The sequence below is a fragment of the Zosterops lateralis genome, assembly GCF_965231275.1.
Source record: "Zosterops lateralis genome assembly, chromosome: 19".
In the NCBI taxonomy this organism is placed as follows: domain Eukaryota; kingdom Metazoa; phylum Chordata; class Aves; order Passeriformes; family Zosteropidae; genus Zosterops; species Zosterops lateralis.
Genome location: NC_139779.1, coordinates 4,252,724 through 4,265,554, shown reverse-complemented (window position 1 = coordinate 4,265,554; position 12,831 = coordinate 4,252,724). Strand labels below are relative to the sequence as shown.

Here is a 12,831-nt window from a genome sequence, read left to right as displayed (position 1 = left end):
GGAATTTGGGGAGGATGCTGATTGCCAGTGGGGTGCCCCTTTGCAGACCCCCCCCGCGGGATGGGAGGCCGCGGTGATGGGCTGAGCCCTGCGGGAGAGGGGCGAGGGAAGAGGAAGATGAGGATGAGGAAGAAGAGAGGGGCGATGCCGGGCAGGGCAACTACAAGTCCCATGAGGCCGGGCGGTGCGGGGGGGGCCGGGGAAGCACCGGGCGGGAGGTGGCGGCCCGCCCCGCCCCGCGCCCCCCCCGCCCCGCGCCGCCCCGCGCCGCGCCCGCCGCGCCGCTCCAGCATGCACGGAGGATGCTCGCGTCTTGCTCGGGCAGGAAGGGGCCGGAGGGCAGGTACCCGCTGCACTACCTCGTCTGGCACAACCGCGCCCGTGACCTGGACCGGGAGCTCAGCGCCAAGCAGGTGGGGCGGCGCGGGGACACTCCCGGCACGGCCCGGCCCGGCCCGGCTCGGCTCGGGCTGATGCAATGCTCGGGGCCGGGGTGAGGATGAGGATGGAGATGAGGGGGGTGATAAGGAAGGGGTCGCTCTCTGCGCTGGCGGGGCTCTGGGGGTGTGGTGCGTGTCCCCACCTGCACCCCGGGACTGTCCCTGCTGCCGCCGGGGCTGCCAAAGGAGCGCCGGGTACCACCCGCGGGTCCCCTGCATCCTCCAGCACACGCAGCCCCGAGCATCCCTCCGCACGTGTCCCCAGCTCCCCGCTAGGCCTCTGCAGACCCCCGGCCCGCCCCCCGCTTCTCAGGGTGTTGTCACCCCCCTGGGGGTGCAGCTTCAGCTCCGCACTCTCAGGCTGAGCCCCTCTGGGGCGGGGGAACGAGGCCCTGATGGGGGCACAGCCCCCCAGCCTCACAAGGGTTCTCCTCTGGGTGAGGGGACCCACTTTGCCCCTCAGCCCGGGAACCTCCCAGCCGCCCGGTGATGGAGCGGGGTGTGGGTGCTTCCCCGGCGGGTTCCCAGCCTCCCTCTCCCCCGTGGCGTTGCAATTCAGGTAATTAAAAACCCAACCCCGAAGACGCAGGAAACCGCAGGCGCTGGAGGGAGGCTGACGGGGAAGCTGTGCTGAGCATCCCCAGTCTCTCGGCCCGGCTCCTCAAACCCCAAGGCACTGAGGGCCGTGCTGGATGGACCCTGGTGATGCATGAACGGGGGTCATTGTGCCGCGGAGCTCCCGCCGGGATGCAGGCGATGGCTCCCGCCACACCCGTCTCCATTGTGGGGTCCAGCCGGAGGCTGCGCCAGCATCGCCCCCGTCTCCCACCCCACGGCCAGTGTTTTTATTTTCGTGTTAATTTGGGGTCAGTTTTCCCAGGAGCCCAGCGCGGCGGAGATCAAAGCTGGGCTCGGCAGACGGGGGGAGGTGGAGGGGCTGCGGGGGGGGCTCTGCCCCGCTCGCCTGCAGAGAGGCTCCAACCCTCCAGCCTGGGGAATAGAGGGGCTTTGCCCTGGCCCCCGCTGGCATTTGCTGGGTGAGAGCAGAGCCAGCCATGTGTGCACCCCAGGGGTGCACGGGGTGGGGCCCAGGGGTGCTGCAGGTCAGACTCTGGGGCAGGTGGGGCTTGGGGGAAGGAGGTGAGGGCCAGCCCAGGCTCCCTGCTGTGTCCAGGGCATCCAGGGACACGGCTCAGCCCTTATCCCTGCCAGAGCATCCCCCAGGTACGGGGCTGAGGCTGGTGCTGTGTGCAGTGCTGGAGGCTGGGTGCCCCCCTGCTCAGGGCTCTGCCCTCCCTCTGCATTGGTGACCCCACAGGACAGTGAATCCACTTGCTGCCCCTCCCGAGTGCAGGTGTTTGGGGTTGGGAAGCACTGGGGCAGCAGAGAGCATTGCTCCTCTCCATGTCCTCATGAGGGCTCTGCGTCTGTCACCCCCAAACTGTCACCATGAGCTCCCATCCACACCTGCCTCCACAAGGGAGCGAGGGTCAGTGGGTCCCCTTGACAGGGACATCACGAGGATGTGACAGGCAGTGACATGGAGCCTGTTGTGTCAGGACACCCCTCACCACAGCCTGCCCCCTCAGGCGTGACAGGGACCCGGGGCTGCACAGGGATAGCAGTGCCTGGCACCATCTTCCCGTGCTGGCTCATGTCCCCTGTTGCTACCCAGGATGAGGAGCTGGGGTTCTCCAGCCCAGGGACAGCCCCAGTGGAGGGACGTGCTGTGCCACGTGCCTGGCTGGCACAGGAGGAGCGACTGAGCTGCGGTTCTGCACTGCACCGCTGCCACCCTAAAGCCACCCCTGTCCCTGTCCCCGTCCCCATCCCCGGTGGGTGTCACGGCCCCAGGATGGGCAGCACCTGGAGGACTGTGCTGTGGTCCCCAAGCTGGAGTCAACCCAACACCAGGGCTCATGGCTGAGCTCTTGCTGGCAAAATCTGGGTCATGCCATGTCCCCTGGGGTGGCTCTGGCACCGTGTCCCCACACTCGGGATCCTCATCCTGCCCAGAGCTGGGGCAGGGCTGCAGCTGGGGAGCTCCACTGAGCCTGCAGCCCCCGCCCCCAGCTGGGGGGCGATTGCCTTAATTAGAGTCGTTTCATTAGTGCAATTAAGAAGCAGCAGTCGCCTGGAGAGCGTTGGAGCAGCACACTGACTCCCAGGGAAATGGGGGGCTGTTTTGCTCCAGTGGTGTGGGCAGACTGGGGGGTCCCCCTATCTGCTGAGTCCCTGGGGATGAGGGGCATGGGAATACCCACAGCCTGGACAGGGAGGGGAACATCCCTGGGGCAGCAGGAGTGCAGGACCTGCCCAGAGGGAGCCAGGGATGTGCTGCAGGTGAGACTCTGGGCACCAGGGAGCACCTGCTCCACCTCTGCCCACGCCCAAACACCTCTGGCTGCCCGGTCCCAGGTGGCACCTTTGGGTCCTGCACCCCAGGTTTGTTCTCCTGAGGGTGGCCTCCCCAAAACCAATTATGTGGGCACTGCCCCACTGCCTCCTGCCCTGGCAGCATCTGAGTGCCCTTCTCCGGGCACAGCAAGGCTTCTCCCCCAGCTGGGTGCTCAGGGCACAGAGGGTGTCCCCCCTTCCCCGAGCCATGTCCCCAGCTGGGGCACGGGTGTGACGCCGCTTCCTACATGGGGAGCAGGGCCCGTGGGTGCCCACCCGCCACCGCACCAGGGATTCCTCAGGGCTGGCTGGGTGCCAGGCTCCGGGTTTGGCACAAACAACGGCAGCCCCGGCGACGGCTCCCCAGGGCCCCGGGGGATCCTCGGAGCAGCCGCTCCGCTCCCGCAGCCGCCCGCCCCCGGCTCAGGCAGGGGAACACGTGCGCCCGCCGCGCTCCCGGCCCTGGCAGAGGGGGGCTGCCAGCAGCTGCTGCCTGGCAACTGGGCACACACCCTCTCCTCAAATCCCAGAGGTGGGGGCTCTTCTGGAGCTTGCAGCTGCATGGAGATGTGCAGAGCTCCCTGCACTGTGCTAGGGGTATCTGTTTGCCCCTCACTGCCGTGCTGTGCCCCTGCTCTGTGCCCGCCTGGTGGGTGCAGCCCAGCCTGGCTGTGATGAGGTGTGCTGGGTGCTGGAAGCCACCAGTGTGCTCTGACATGCTCTCCATGGGTCTGGCAGTGGCAGCAGGGAGAGGCTTTTGAGGTGCCTCTCTTGAGGGAGGTCAGGGGTGGGGATGCTCTCCCAGATACTCTCAAATGTTGGCTGCTTTCTGTGTCTGGGAGCTGCAGGTCTGTGGGAGAGCACTGGAGAGCAAGGTCTGGCCACCTCAGTTATGTCAGGGCCTCGTTCCTTCCTGGCAGGCCGACATTGAGCAGCTGGACCCCCGAGGACGCACTCCCCTGCACCTGGCCACCACGCTGGGCCACCTCGAGTGTGCCAGGGTGCTGCTGAAGCATGGCGCTGACGTGGGCAAGGAGAACCGCAGCGGATGGACAGGTGAGCGAGTGGCTGCTGCCCTCCAGCCTCCTTCAAGCTGCTCTGAGGCAGACACAGGCATGGAGGTGGGCTTGGGCACGAGCATGGACACAGATGTGGACATGGATGTGGGCATGAACACAGGCACAGGCACGGTCATGCTCACCCTGGTGCTGCAGCTCCCCAAGGCTGGTGCTCACCTGGTGGTGCTCCTGTGCAGTGCCCAACTCTGCAGTGCCATGTGTGCCATGGCCATGGACATTGTCCCTTTGCCCTGCAGTCCTGCAGGAGGCTGTGAGCACCCGTGACCTGGAGCTGGTGCAGCTGGTCCTGCGCTACCGTGACTACCAGAGAGCCATCAAGCGCCTGGCCGGGATCCCCGTGCTGCTGGAGAAGCTGCGGAAGGTACCTTGTCAGCAGGGGCTGCAGGGGCTGCAGCCATGGGCTTCCCCTGACCCCTCTGTGCTCTCCACAGGCCCAGGACTTCTACGTGGAGATGAAGTGGGAGTTCACCAGCTGGGGTAAGCTTAGGGCACAGCATGGCTGTGGGGGGAGCGGGAATTTCCCAGCCCCAGTATCCACCCCCATGCCCAGGTTGGGGGTCACCTGCCCCCTTGCCCCCTGACTCCCCAAGCTTGCAGACCCCCATTCCGCCAAGGCATTGGGTCCCCACCCAGCTCAGTGCTGGCAGCCCCCTCGGGGGTGCAGCTGTCCCCATCCCTGGCTGGGCTATTGGCATTTCTCCCCAGTGCCCCTGGTGTCCAAGATCTGTCCCAGTGACACCTACAAGGTGTGGAAGAGTGGCCAGAACCTGCGGGTGGACACCACACTGCTGGGCTTTGACCACATGACCTGGCAGAGGGGCAACCGCAGCTTCGTCTTTCGGGGACAAGGTGAGGTGACACCGGTGAGGTGACACCACACCTCACTGGGGAGTGGTGCCGGGTGACACGGTGGGGACCGTGGTTGTCCTGACCCCATTCCCTGCAGACAGCAGTGCGGTGGTGATGGAGATTGACCACGACAGGCGGGTGGTCTACTCAGAGACGCTGGCCCTGGCCGGCCACGACCAGGAGGTGCTGCTGGCTGCTGTGCAGCCCACCGAGGAGCAGGTGATGGGGCGGCTGACGGCCCCTGTTGTCACCACCCAGCTCGACACCAAGAACATCGCCTTCGAGAGGTGGGCTGGGGTGGCACCGAGCCCACCCCCGGGGGTGCTGGCACCCTGGGTTGTTCTAGCAAGCTCATGGTGCCCTGTCATCCCAGGAACAAGTCCGGGATCCTGGGCTGGAGGAGCGAGAAGACGGAAATGGTGAATGGGTATGAGGCCAAGGTGAGGGGCAGGGAGTGGAGCTGCCCAGGGGAGTGTGGTTGGTTGCAGCTGTGAGGTGCCCACCTGTGCCATCCCCCCTCCTCGGCAGGTCTATGGTGCTTCCAATGTGGAGCTGATCACACGGACACGGACCGAGCACCTCTCAGACCAGCACAAGGGCAAGAGCAAAGGTGGAGCCAGCACGGGCTGGGTGGGCAGGGCACCCCTGGCTCTGCCCTCACCCCCTCCTCTCCCACAGGCTGTAAGACCCCCCTGCAATCCTTCCTGGGCATCGCTGAGCAGCACGTGGGGCCCAACAATGGGGTGAGTGTCTCCGGGGTCGGAGGGGGTGGTCCTGCAGTCAGACCTCCCCTCTCACCTCACAGGGCTGTCCCCCCATGCAGACGCTGATCACGCAGACACTGAGCCACGCCAACCCCACCGCCATCACCCCTGAGGAGTACTTCAACCCCAACTTCGAGCTGGGCAACCGGGACATGGGCCGGCCCATGGAGCTCACCACCAAGACACAGAAGTGAGAGGGGGAGGAGCAAGCCCCCTGTGTCCCCACCTCCACTGCTGCAGAGCGCAGGGTGGGGACACGTGGCAGTCCCCAGCCCAACGCCCGTCCCTGGCAGGTTCAAGGCGAAGCTGTGGCTGTGTGAGGACCACCCGCTGTCCCTCTGCGAGCAGGTTGCCCCCATCATCGACCTCATGGCAATAAGCAACGCGCTCTTCGCCAAACTGCGGGACTTCATCACGCTGCGCCTCCCGCCCGGCTTCCCCGTCAAGATTGGTATGGGTTGGGCTCTGCTGCTGACCTGGCTGGCACAGCCAGCTTCCCTCCTCGCTTTTTTTCCCTTTTCCTGCAGAAATCCCCATCTTCCACATCCTCAACGCCCGAATAACCTTTGGCAACCTCAATGGGTGTGATGAGCCTGTCAGCTCCCTGCGGCACAGCCCCAGCAGCGAGGCACCCTCACCCAGCAGTGACTCCTCCAGCGTCAGCAGCTCCAGCTCCCTCAGTATGTTGGGGGACATGGGAAGGGGTCCCAGTGGGTCCCAGCAGGGTAAGGGATACACTGGGTGGAGTAGGAAGGGCTCCCACAGGGCGCTCAGCCAGGCCAGCTCTGGTCTCCCTCCCCACAGCCTCGTGCCGAGCGTGTGAGATGGACCCGGCGCTGTTTGAGGTGCCGCGGGGGTACAGCGTGGTGGGCACCCACCAGGACGCCCTGAGGGAGGACGAGGATGACCTGCTGCAGTTTGCCATCCAGCAGAGCCTGCTGGAAGCGGGCAGCGAGTACGACCAGGTGGGCACTGCCACCCCTTCACCTCTTCCTGTTCCCCTTGCCCACCCCATCCCAATACCACCTGGGATCCTCACTCCACCTCTCCCCCTCCATCCATCCCACGGTGGCGGGTCAGAGTTCATGCTGGGGGGGCTGGTTTTTGGGGTGCCACCCTCCAAGCACCCTCTGTCACCGGCCACAGGTGACCATTTGGGAAGCACTGACCAACAGCAAGCCGGGCACCCACCCCTTGTCGCACGAGGGCCGCCGAGGAGACAGGTTGGTAAGGTCCGGCCAGCCCCGCTGGGGGGAGCGGGTGTGGGAGCCGGACCCGCGGGGCCCCCACTGAGCCCCTGCCGCCCCCAGGACTCCCCAGCACACGGCAGCCCCGCGTCCCCCCGTGGCCCCGGCGCCCGGGGGTGGCAGGGGGCCCGGGGCCCTGTTCCCCAGCTACGCCGAGCAGCTGCGCCTGGCCATGGCGCTGTCGGCGCGGGAGCAGGAGGAAGCGGAGCGCCGGACGCGCCAGGAGGAGGAGGATCTGCAGAGGATCCTGCAGCTCTCGCTGACGGAGAAGTGACCCCGCAGCCCCACTGAGCCCCACGCCCGCCCCAGAGGGGATGGGGGCGCGGCCGGGGCCGTGTCTGGGGGCGCAGAGGGGGAGCGGTGTGGGGGGAGCCAGACCAAGAACTGCACATGGGGAATGGGGGAGCAGGATTTGGCCCTGGGGCAGTATTGGGGTGAGGTGGGGGCACCCCGCAGCAGCACAGGGTGGGGGTGGGTGTTCACCCTGCACCTGGGATAAGGGAGGGCAACTCCACGGACTGTGCCCCTCCTCCAGGACAGCCCTACTCCCCCAGCCGCCCTATGGGGTGCTGCTCAGCCCCTCACCCCAGGAAGGGGGTGGGGGGCACATCCTGCCCCGGATGGGTGGGCTGCCGGTTGCGTGGGGTCCCGGGGTGCCCCCAGAGCCAGGGGGCTCTGCCCAGCTCCCTTCCCCCCTGCCCAGGCGCTACCAAGTGCACTTACCCGGGAGCTGCTCTGCCTGCCCGCACGGGTGGGGGCTCAGCCCTGCCGTACCCCACAGCCGGCGAGGGGCTGCACAGCCGCCCCCCCTGGCACGGGGACTGCTGGGGCAGCCGAAGGGGTGCCTGTGAAGGGCGGCCCGGTGTCACCCCCCTTACCCCTGCTCGCACCCCTCCACCCTGCTCGGATGCCCCCCCTTGGCAGCGCTGCACCCCCTCGTCCCGGGCACTGACCCCGAGAGAAAACCTTACGTCAAATGGTGCTAACCCCGGCCCCCTGCCCCGGCTGCTCCCCCTTTGCACACGGGGGGCTGGGGGCTGCGGGGTGAGGGGGGGCTGGGCTCGCTCTCCTGGGACTTTTCATAGCTGGTGCCCCTCCCTCCACCCACCCGTGCACCCCACAGCAACATCTGGGACAGGGCCGGGGGAGCCCGAGCAGCTCCGACTGCGGCCAACACCAATAAATGCTCTTTAATGTTTGTCTCTCTCGGCCTCCCTCTGCCTGGGCCGGGGGGTCGCAGGCAGTGAGGTGCAGGCAGCACCCCCGGCACGGTGGTCCCTCGTCCCCGGTACCTGCCACGCAGCCAAGGGTGGCTGAGCCCTTTATTAAAGGGGTCCAGGAGCAAAGAGCCGGTTGGGAGCACCCGCCGAGGGGTCGATGGGGCAGGGGGAGGTGAGGGGGTGATGGGGTGGGGGTGTAGCACCGTACACAAGCACATCCTGGCCGGGGGGGCCGGCAGCTCCCTGTCCTGGAGGCCGCTGGTGCAGGTCCCCGCGGAGGGATGGACGCCGGGCAGCCCCAGGCTGCGGGCACTGCGGGAGCGGGATGCGACTGATGCCAGTGGAGGCGGGTCAGGGTCCGACCCCTCCCTGCCCCTTCGGCTCCTGGGGAAAGAACACGGCTCCGGGCTCCTGCCCGAGGTGGGGACTCTGCTTTAATCCCCGGGAGGCCGGGGCAGTCCTGGCCCTGCCCGTGGTCGTGGCCGTGGCCTCCGCGCTAGTCCGTGCCGTTGGTGAACTGGCCGAGTTTGTTCTCCAGGTCGGAGATGCGCTTCTCCTGCGCTTGGACCGTCTCCTTCAGGGCACGGATCTCCTCCAGCACCTCCTCCAAGGCTGGCTGCTGCAGGGAGGGGGACACAGGGTCACCGACGGGTCTGGCCCCTCCCACCCCACCCCCGGGGCAGGGGGAAAACCCCGTTGCCACATCCCTGTCCCCCGGACACTCACAGAGAAGTCGGAGTCACAGGTGGAGTGGCTGCGTCGGGGGCCTGGTGGGGGTTTGCTGTCCAGGATGTTCTTCTTGACCACCTTCAGCTCCCGGTTCTTGATGGGGACGTACCCATCCCGCAGGGAGATGAGGATGGGCTCTGCGTCCTTCCCCGACAGCCACTCGTCTGCCTCCAGGGCCGGCTCGGGGCCCGGCGTGTCGGGGTAAAGGTCATCCTGGAAGAGGTCTGACTGCGGGAGGGGGACAGACCATGGTGAGGTGTGGGGTGTCTCCTGCCAGGCCCCCACCTCCCCTGGGAGCCCCCCCAGGCTCACCTTGCGTGGCACCGTCATGACAATGGGCTCGCACTTGCGCTCGTGCAGCTTGAAGAACCTGCGTGGGGCACAGGCAGTCAGGGCCCAGCTGAGCCCCCTGGCCCTCCTGGCTCTCTCCCAGCCCCCCCAGCTCTCACCTGGCGATCTCACACTTGCTGACATCCAGCCCACGCTTGGGCATGAAGCCCATGCCCCGCTGGGGCTCCTTGCTGCTGTAGGTGTTCAGGTAGTGCACGTAGGGCGCCTCGTCCGTGATCTCGAAGTACCGGATGCTGCTGTCACCCTGCAGGGGTGGGGACAAGTGACAGCCAGCCCTGGCACCCTCAGGGACAGGCTGGCATGGGGGTACACCCCGGGGAAGGGGGGTTACCTTCCCGCAGAGGTAGACGATGCTGGAATCGGCGTCGTAGAAAGGCAGCAGGACCCCATTGCTCGTGTCCATCTCTTGCAGGGCAATGGGCTCCTCAAAGTTATTCTGTGGGGCCGGAGCAGTGGTGGAGGGGTGTGAGCAGTGACCCCAAAAGCCCCACCCTGGTTAGTCACACACATTAGCCACAGCACACTAGGGGACAGGGCTTGTCCCCTTGGGGGTACACAACCCCCCAGGCAGGCAGCTTGGCATGCCCCCCCAGTACACACCCCACTCCTGTTTACCTGCAGGGCTGGGTACCCCCCAGCCTGGCTGTACCCCCTTTCCCCAGCACTCCCTGCCTCCCAGCCCCCTCCCCACCCCAGCACAGCACGGCACACTCGGGAACTTGGCATCTTTTGGGAGGAGGATGGAGCAGACACCCCATCCTGGGGCAGAGGGGGTTGGCAGGGGGTCTGGGAGGGGCCAAGTTCCCAGGGCAGCACTCCATGCGGCCTCGTTACCGGGTCCCACAAGCCCAGCTCCCGCTGGCTCATTCTGGTAAAGCCCGTGGTAAAGATGTGTCCTTCCCGTGTGAAGATGGCCCGCACGGGCCTCAGCCCTTCGTGGGGGGCAAACCTCTCCTGGAGAGAGGGGGAGACAGTCAGCACGGGGCATGGGAAGGGGGGAAAATGGAGGGGGTCCGGATATATCCCCCAAAACAGCCGTTGAGTCCTATTCCATGATGCTCCCTGAGCGCACGCACTGCCAGAGAACATCCCCGGCACCCAGAGCATTCCTGGCTGGGCTGAGATCTGTGGGATTGGCGCTGGCACACCCGCTTGGAGCGTCCCTCCAGTGTCACCACGGCCAGGCTGGAGCCACCATCTCATACCAGGTCCCAGAGGCCCAGCTGCCGCTCGCTCATCCTGCTGAAGCCCGTGGTGAAGATCTTGCCATCAGCCACGAAGATGGCGCGGATGGGGCGGGTGCCGTCGTGCGGTTTGGTTTTCTCCTGCACCGGCGTTAGCGGGTTAAATCAAACACAGAGACGCGCGGTGCGGGGTTAGTAGGGTCAGGCAGGCACTGGGGGGGGGGACCCCGCGGTGGGATGGGGGGGACACAGAGGGGCACTCACCGCTATGATCTGCTGCTTGCGGGGGTCGATGACACGGACCTTCTTGTCCTTGCAGGTGGTGACGAGCAGGCTGCCATTACGGTTCCAGCCCACGTTGTAGATGAGGTCCGTGTGCATGTCATCCAGAGCCAGCAGCATCTCCCCGGTCCCCACGTTCCAGAGGATCACCAGGTTGTCACAGCCTGCAGAGGGTCGAGGGGGGGCAGATGCTGTCACCCCATGGATCTCCTGTGACCCCGGGGAGGGTGACCCGGGACCCCCTTACCTGCACTGAGCAGGACGTTGCGGGCGGTGGGGTGCCAGGAGATGATGCTCACCCGCTTGGAGTGTCCCTCCAGTGTCACCACGGGCTCCGTGATGTTGCGCACGGGGACATAGTCGGGGATCTGCCACACCTGGGGGGGTGATGGAGAGCGGGGCGTTGGGGATCACCCCGTGTGTGAGCACTAAGCGGATGAGGGCCTCAGAGCCAATTAACCTCATCATTAATCCCAGCTCAGCCTGCGGGGAGGGTGGTGAGGGAACACCAGAATCACCTCCATCCCGGGGGGTGCATCCCCTGCACTCGGGGTGCTGCTGGGCACAAGGAGAGGGGGGCAAGGCTGGGGTGCAGCCCCCAGTTCCCCCCCAGCTATTCCTGCATGCTGAGTCGCCAGGGAGGGTATATTTAGCACAAACTGCTGCATCATGGAGCGAGCAGCCGCCGCCAGCGCGAACGCATGGCACCGGGGCTAAAAATAGGCCAGTGACACTTCACAGGCGGCGAGGGACGGGGGGGGGGGGATGCTCTGCATCGCTCCCCCAGCACCCTCCACCCCCCTCCCGTGCAGGGCCAGCCCCTCACCATGACAGTTGTGTCCTCCGAGGCGCTGGCGATGACGTTGTCGTTGTGGGGACACCAGTCAATGTCCAGCACGGGCGCCGTGTGTCCCGTCACCAGCGGGTGGTTCTTGTCCACCCGTCCTGTCTGCAATGGTGAGGGGTCAGGATGAGTCCCCTAGGAGAGACCCTGCCAAGTACCCCCCCAAAGCCCAGCCTGGCCACCACGTGGGGTTGTGGCACAAATGGGGACATGCAGGGGATTCCAGTGGTGGCTGGGGATTTGCAGCTGACTTGAAGGGGAAACTGAGGCACGTGGGGCAAATGGGGCTCACATGGCACAAGGCCTCATAGAAACACAGAGGGGAATGATGTGACCCGTGAGAGGTTGTTTTGTGTCTGCTCTGATGGCAAAGAGGGGTTGGGGACCCTCTCCCAGTCTCTCTGCCAGGGTTGGCAGGGCAGACCCCCACTCCACAGGGTGCTGCTCCCTGGGCATGCTGTGCCCCACAGGGAACTGGGGCTGGGGAGAAGGCAACTGAGGGGTTCCCAGATCACCTTGGTTGCCCCAGGGATGTCACCCTTGGCAGGTGCCAGTGATCACCCAGATTGTTCCTGCCCTGAACCACCACATGAAGAGGGGATGTTGGGACAAACCTGGGGCCACAGCAGCTCCCCAAAAGCAAAACCCATCAGCATGTTCCCCCCAACACATCTCAGCAGTGTGGCCAAACCCCAGCATCCTCCCCACTCACCTTGGCAAGGGGCAGGACAATGAAGGCCCCGCCACCACCGGACTCCACGATGATGGCCACAAACTTGGGGTTGACGGCGCAGAAGGAGCTGTCACATGTCACCTTGGAGACACGGATGTCCTCGTACATCTGGTCTGCCTTCACCGGCTGCCCGAACACGTGCCGGAACTTGCTCTGGCGCACCACGCGGCGGCTCATGGCTGGGGGGACAGGGTCAGCCACCACCTCCCCACCCCGGCACAGCCTGGAGGGCTTTCAGTCCCCTCAGGCCTCCGACAGACTCCTCCTGCTCTGGGCGCGAAGCCTGGGAACACTGAGGCAGTGGGGATGAGGATGTGAGATGGTGCCTGATGTGGCCCTGACCCCACATCAGGGAGCAGGGGCAGCCCTGGTGCTGGGATGTGGGGGTGCTGCAGGTGCTGGGGACTGTCAGCTGCTGGCCAGAGCCACCTGACACTGGGCAGGGACTGGGCAGGGACATGGCCATGTCATAATGCACAGCTGTGCTATGCCCTATGGCTGTGCCACATCCCACAGTTATGCCATATCCCACACTTATGCCACATCCCACAGTTATGCCATGTCCCACAGCTGTCCCATGTCCCACAGCTGTGCCATGTCCCAAAGCTGTGCCATGCCCTGTGGCTGTTGCTGTACCCCACTGCTGTGCTATGCCCTGTGGCTGCCACTGGGGTTGGCACATGAGCTGCTGCAGCAGAGTAGCAGGGCGGAG

At 65.9% G+C, this 12,831-nt stretch overlaps 2 protein-coding genes across 3 annotated transcripts; one reads left to right on the top strand and one right to left on the bottom strand.

Moving 5' to 3' along the window:
- Positions 1 to 302: 302 nt before the first annotated feature.
- On the top strand, positions 303 to 7,556 carry ANKRD13B (ankyrin repeat domain 13B; the record flags this gene model as incomplete). The annotated part of the gene is given in 16 exon segments (XM_083875090.1): positions 303 to 413; positions 3,758 to 3,893; positions 4,153 to 4,277; positions 4,348 to 4,393; positions 4,622 to 4,765; positions 4,863 to 5,052; positions 5,139 to 5,205; positions 5,294 to 5,375; positions 5,444 to 5,508; positions 5,589 to 5,719; positions 5,823 to 5,980; positions 6,057 to 6,209; positions 6,334 to 6,494; positions 6,676 to 6,815; positions 6,817 to 6,836; positions 6,839 to 7,556. Coding segments are annotated over 16 exon segments (1,941 nt in total). The 3' UTR covers positions 7,051 to 7,556.
- Positions 7,557 to 8,076: 520 nt separating this feature from the next.
- On the bottom strand, positions 8,077 to 12,296 carry CORO6 (coronin 6; the record flags this gene model as incomplete). 2 transcript variants are annotated; one of them, XM_083874981.1, is made up of 10 exons in its annotated part: positions 8,077 to 8,615; positions 8,723 to 8,953; positions 9,038 to 9,095; positions 9,175 to 9,320; positions 9,408 to 9,512; positions 9,911 to 10,030; positions 10,525 to 10,706; positions 10,790 to 10,919; positions 11,369 to 11,491; positions 12,099 to 12,296. In XM_083874981.1, the coding sequence occupies 10 exons, from the start codon at positions 12,294 to 12,296 to the stop codon at positions 8,493 to 8,495; spliced, it is 1,416 nt and encodes a 471-aa protein (XP_083731107.1). In that variant the 3' UTR covers positions 8,077 to 8,492. The 2 variants fall into 2 exon arrangements, with proteins under 2 accessions (XP_083731107.1, XP_083731108.1); XM_083874982.1 differs by having other exon boundaries at positions 8,077 to 8,612.
- Between the last annotated feature and the right edge of the window lie 535 nt (positions 12,297 to 12,831).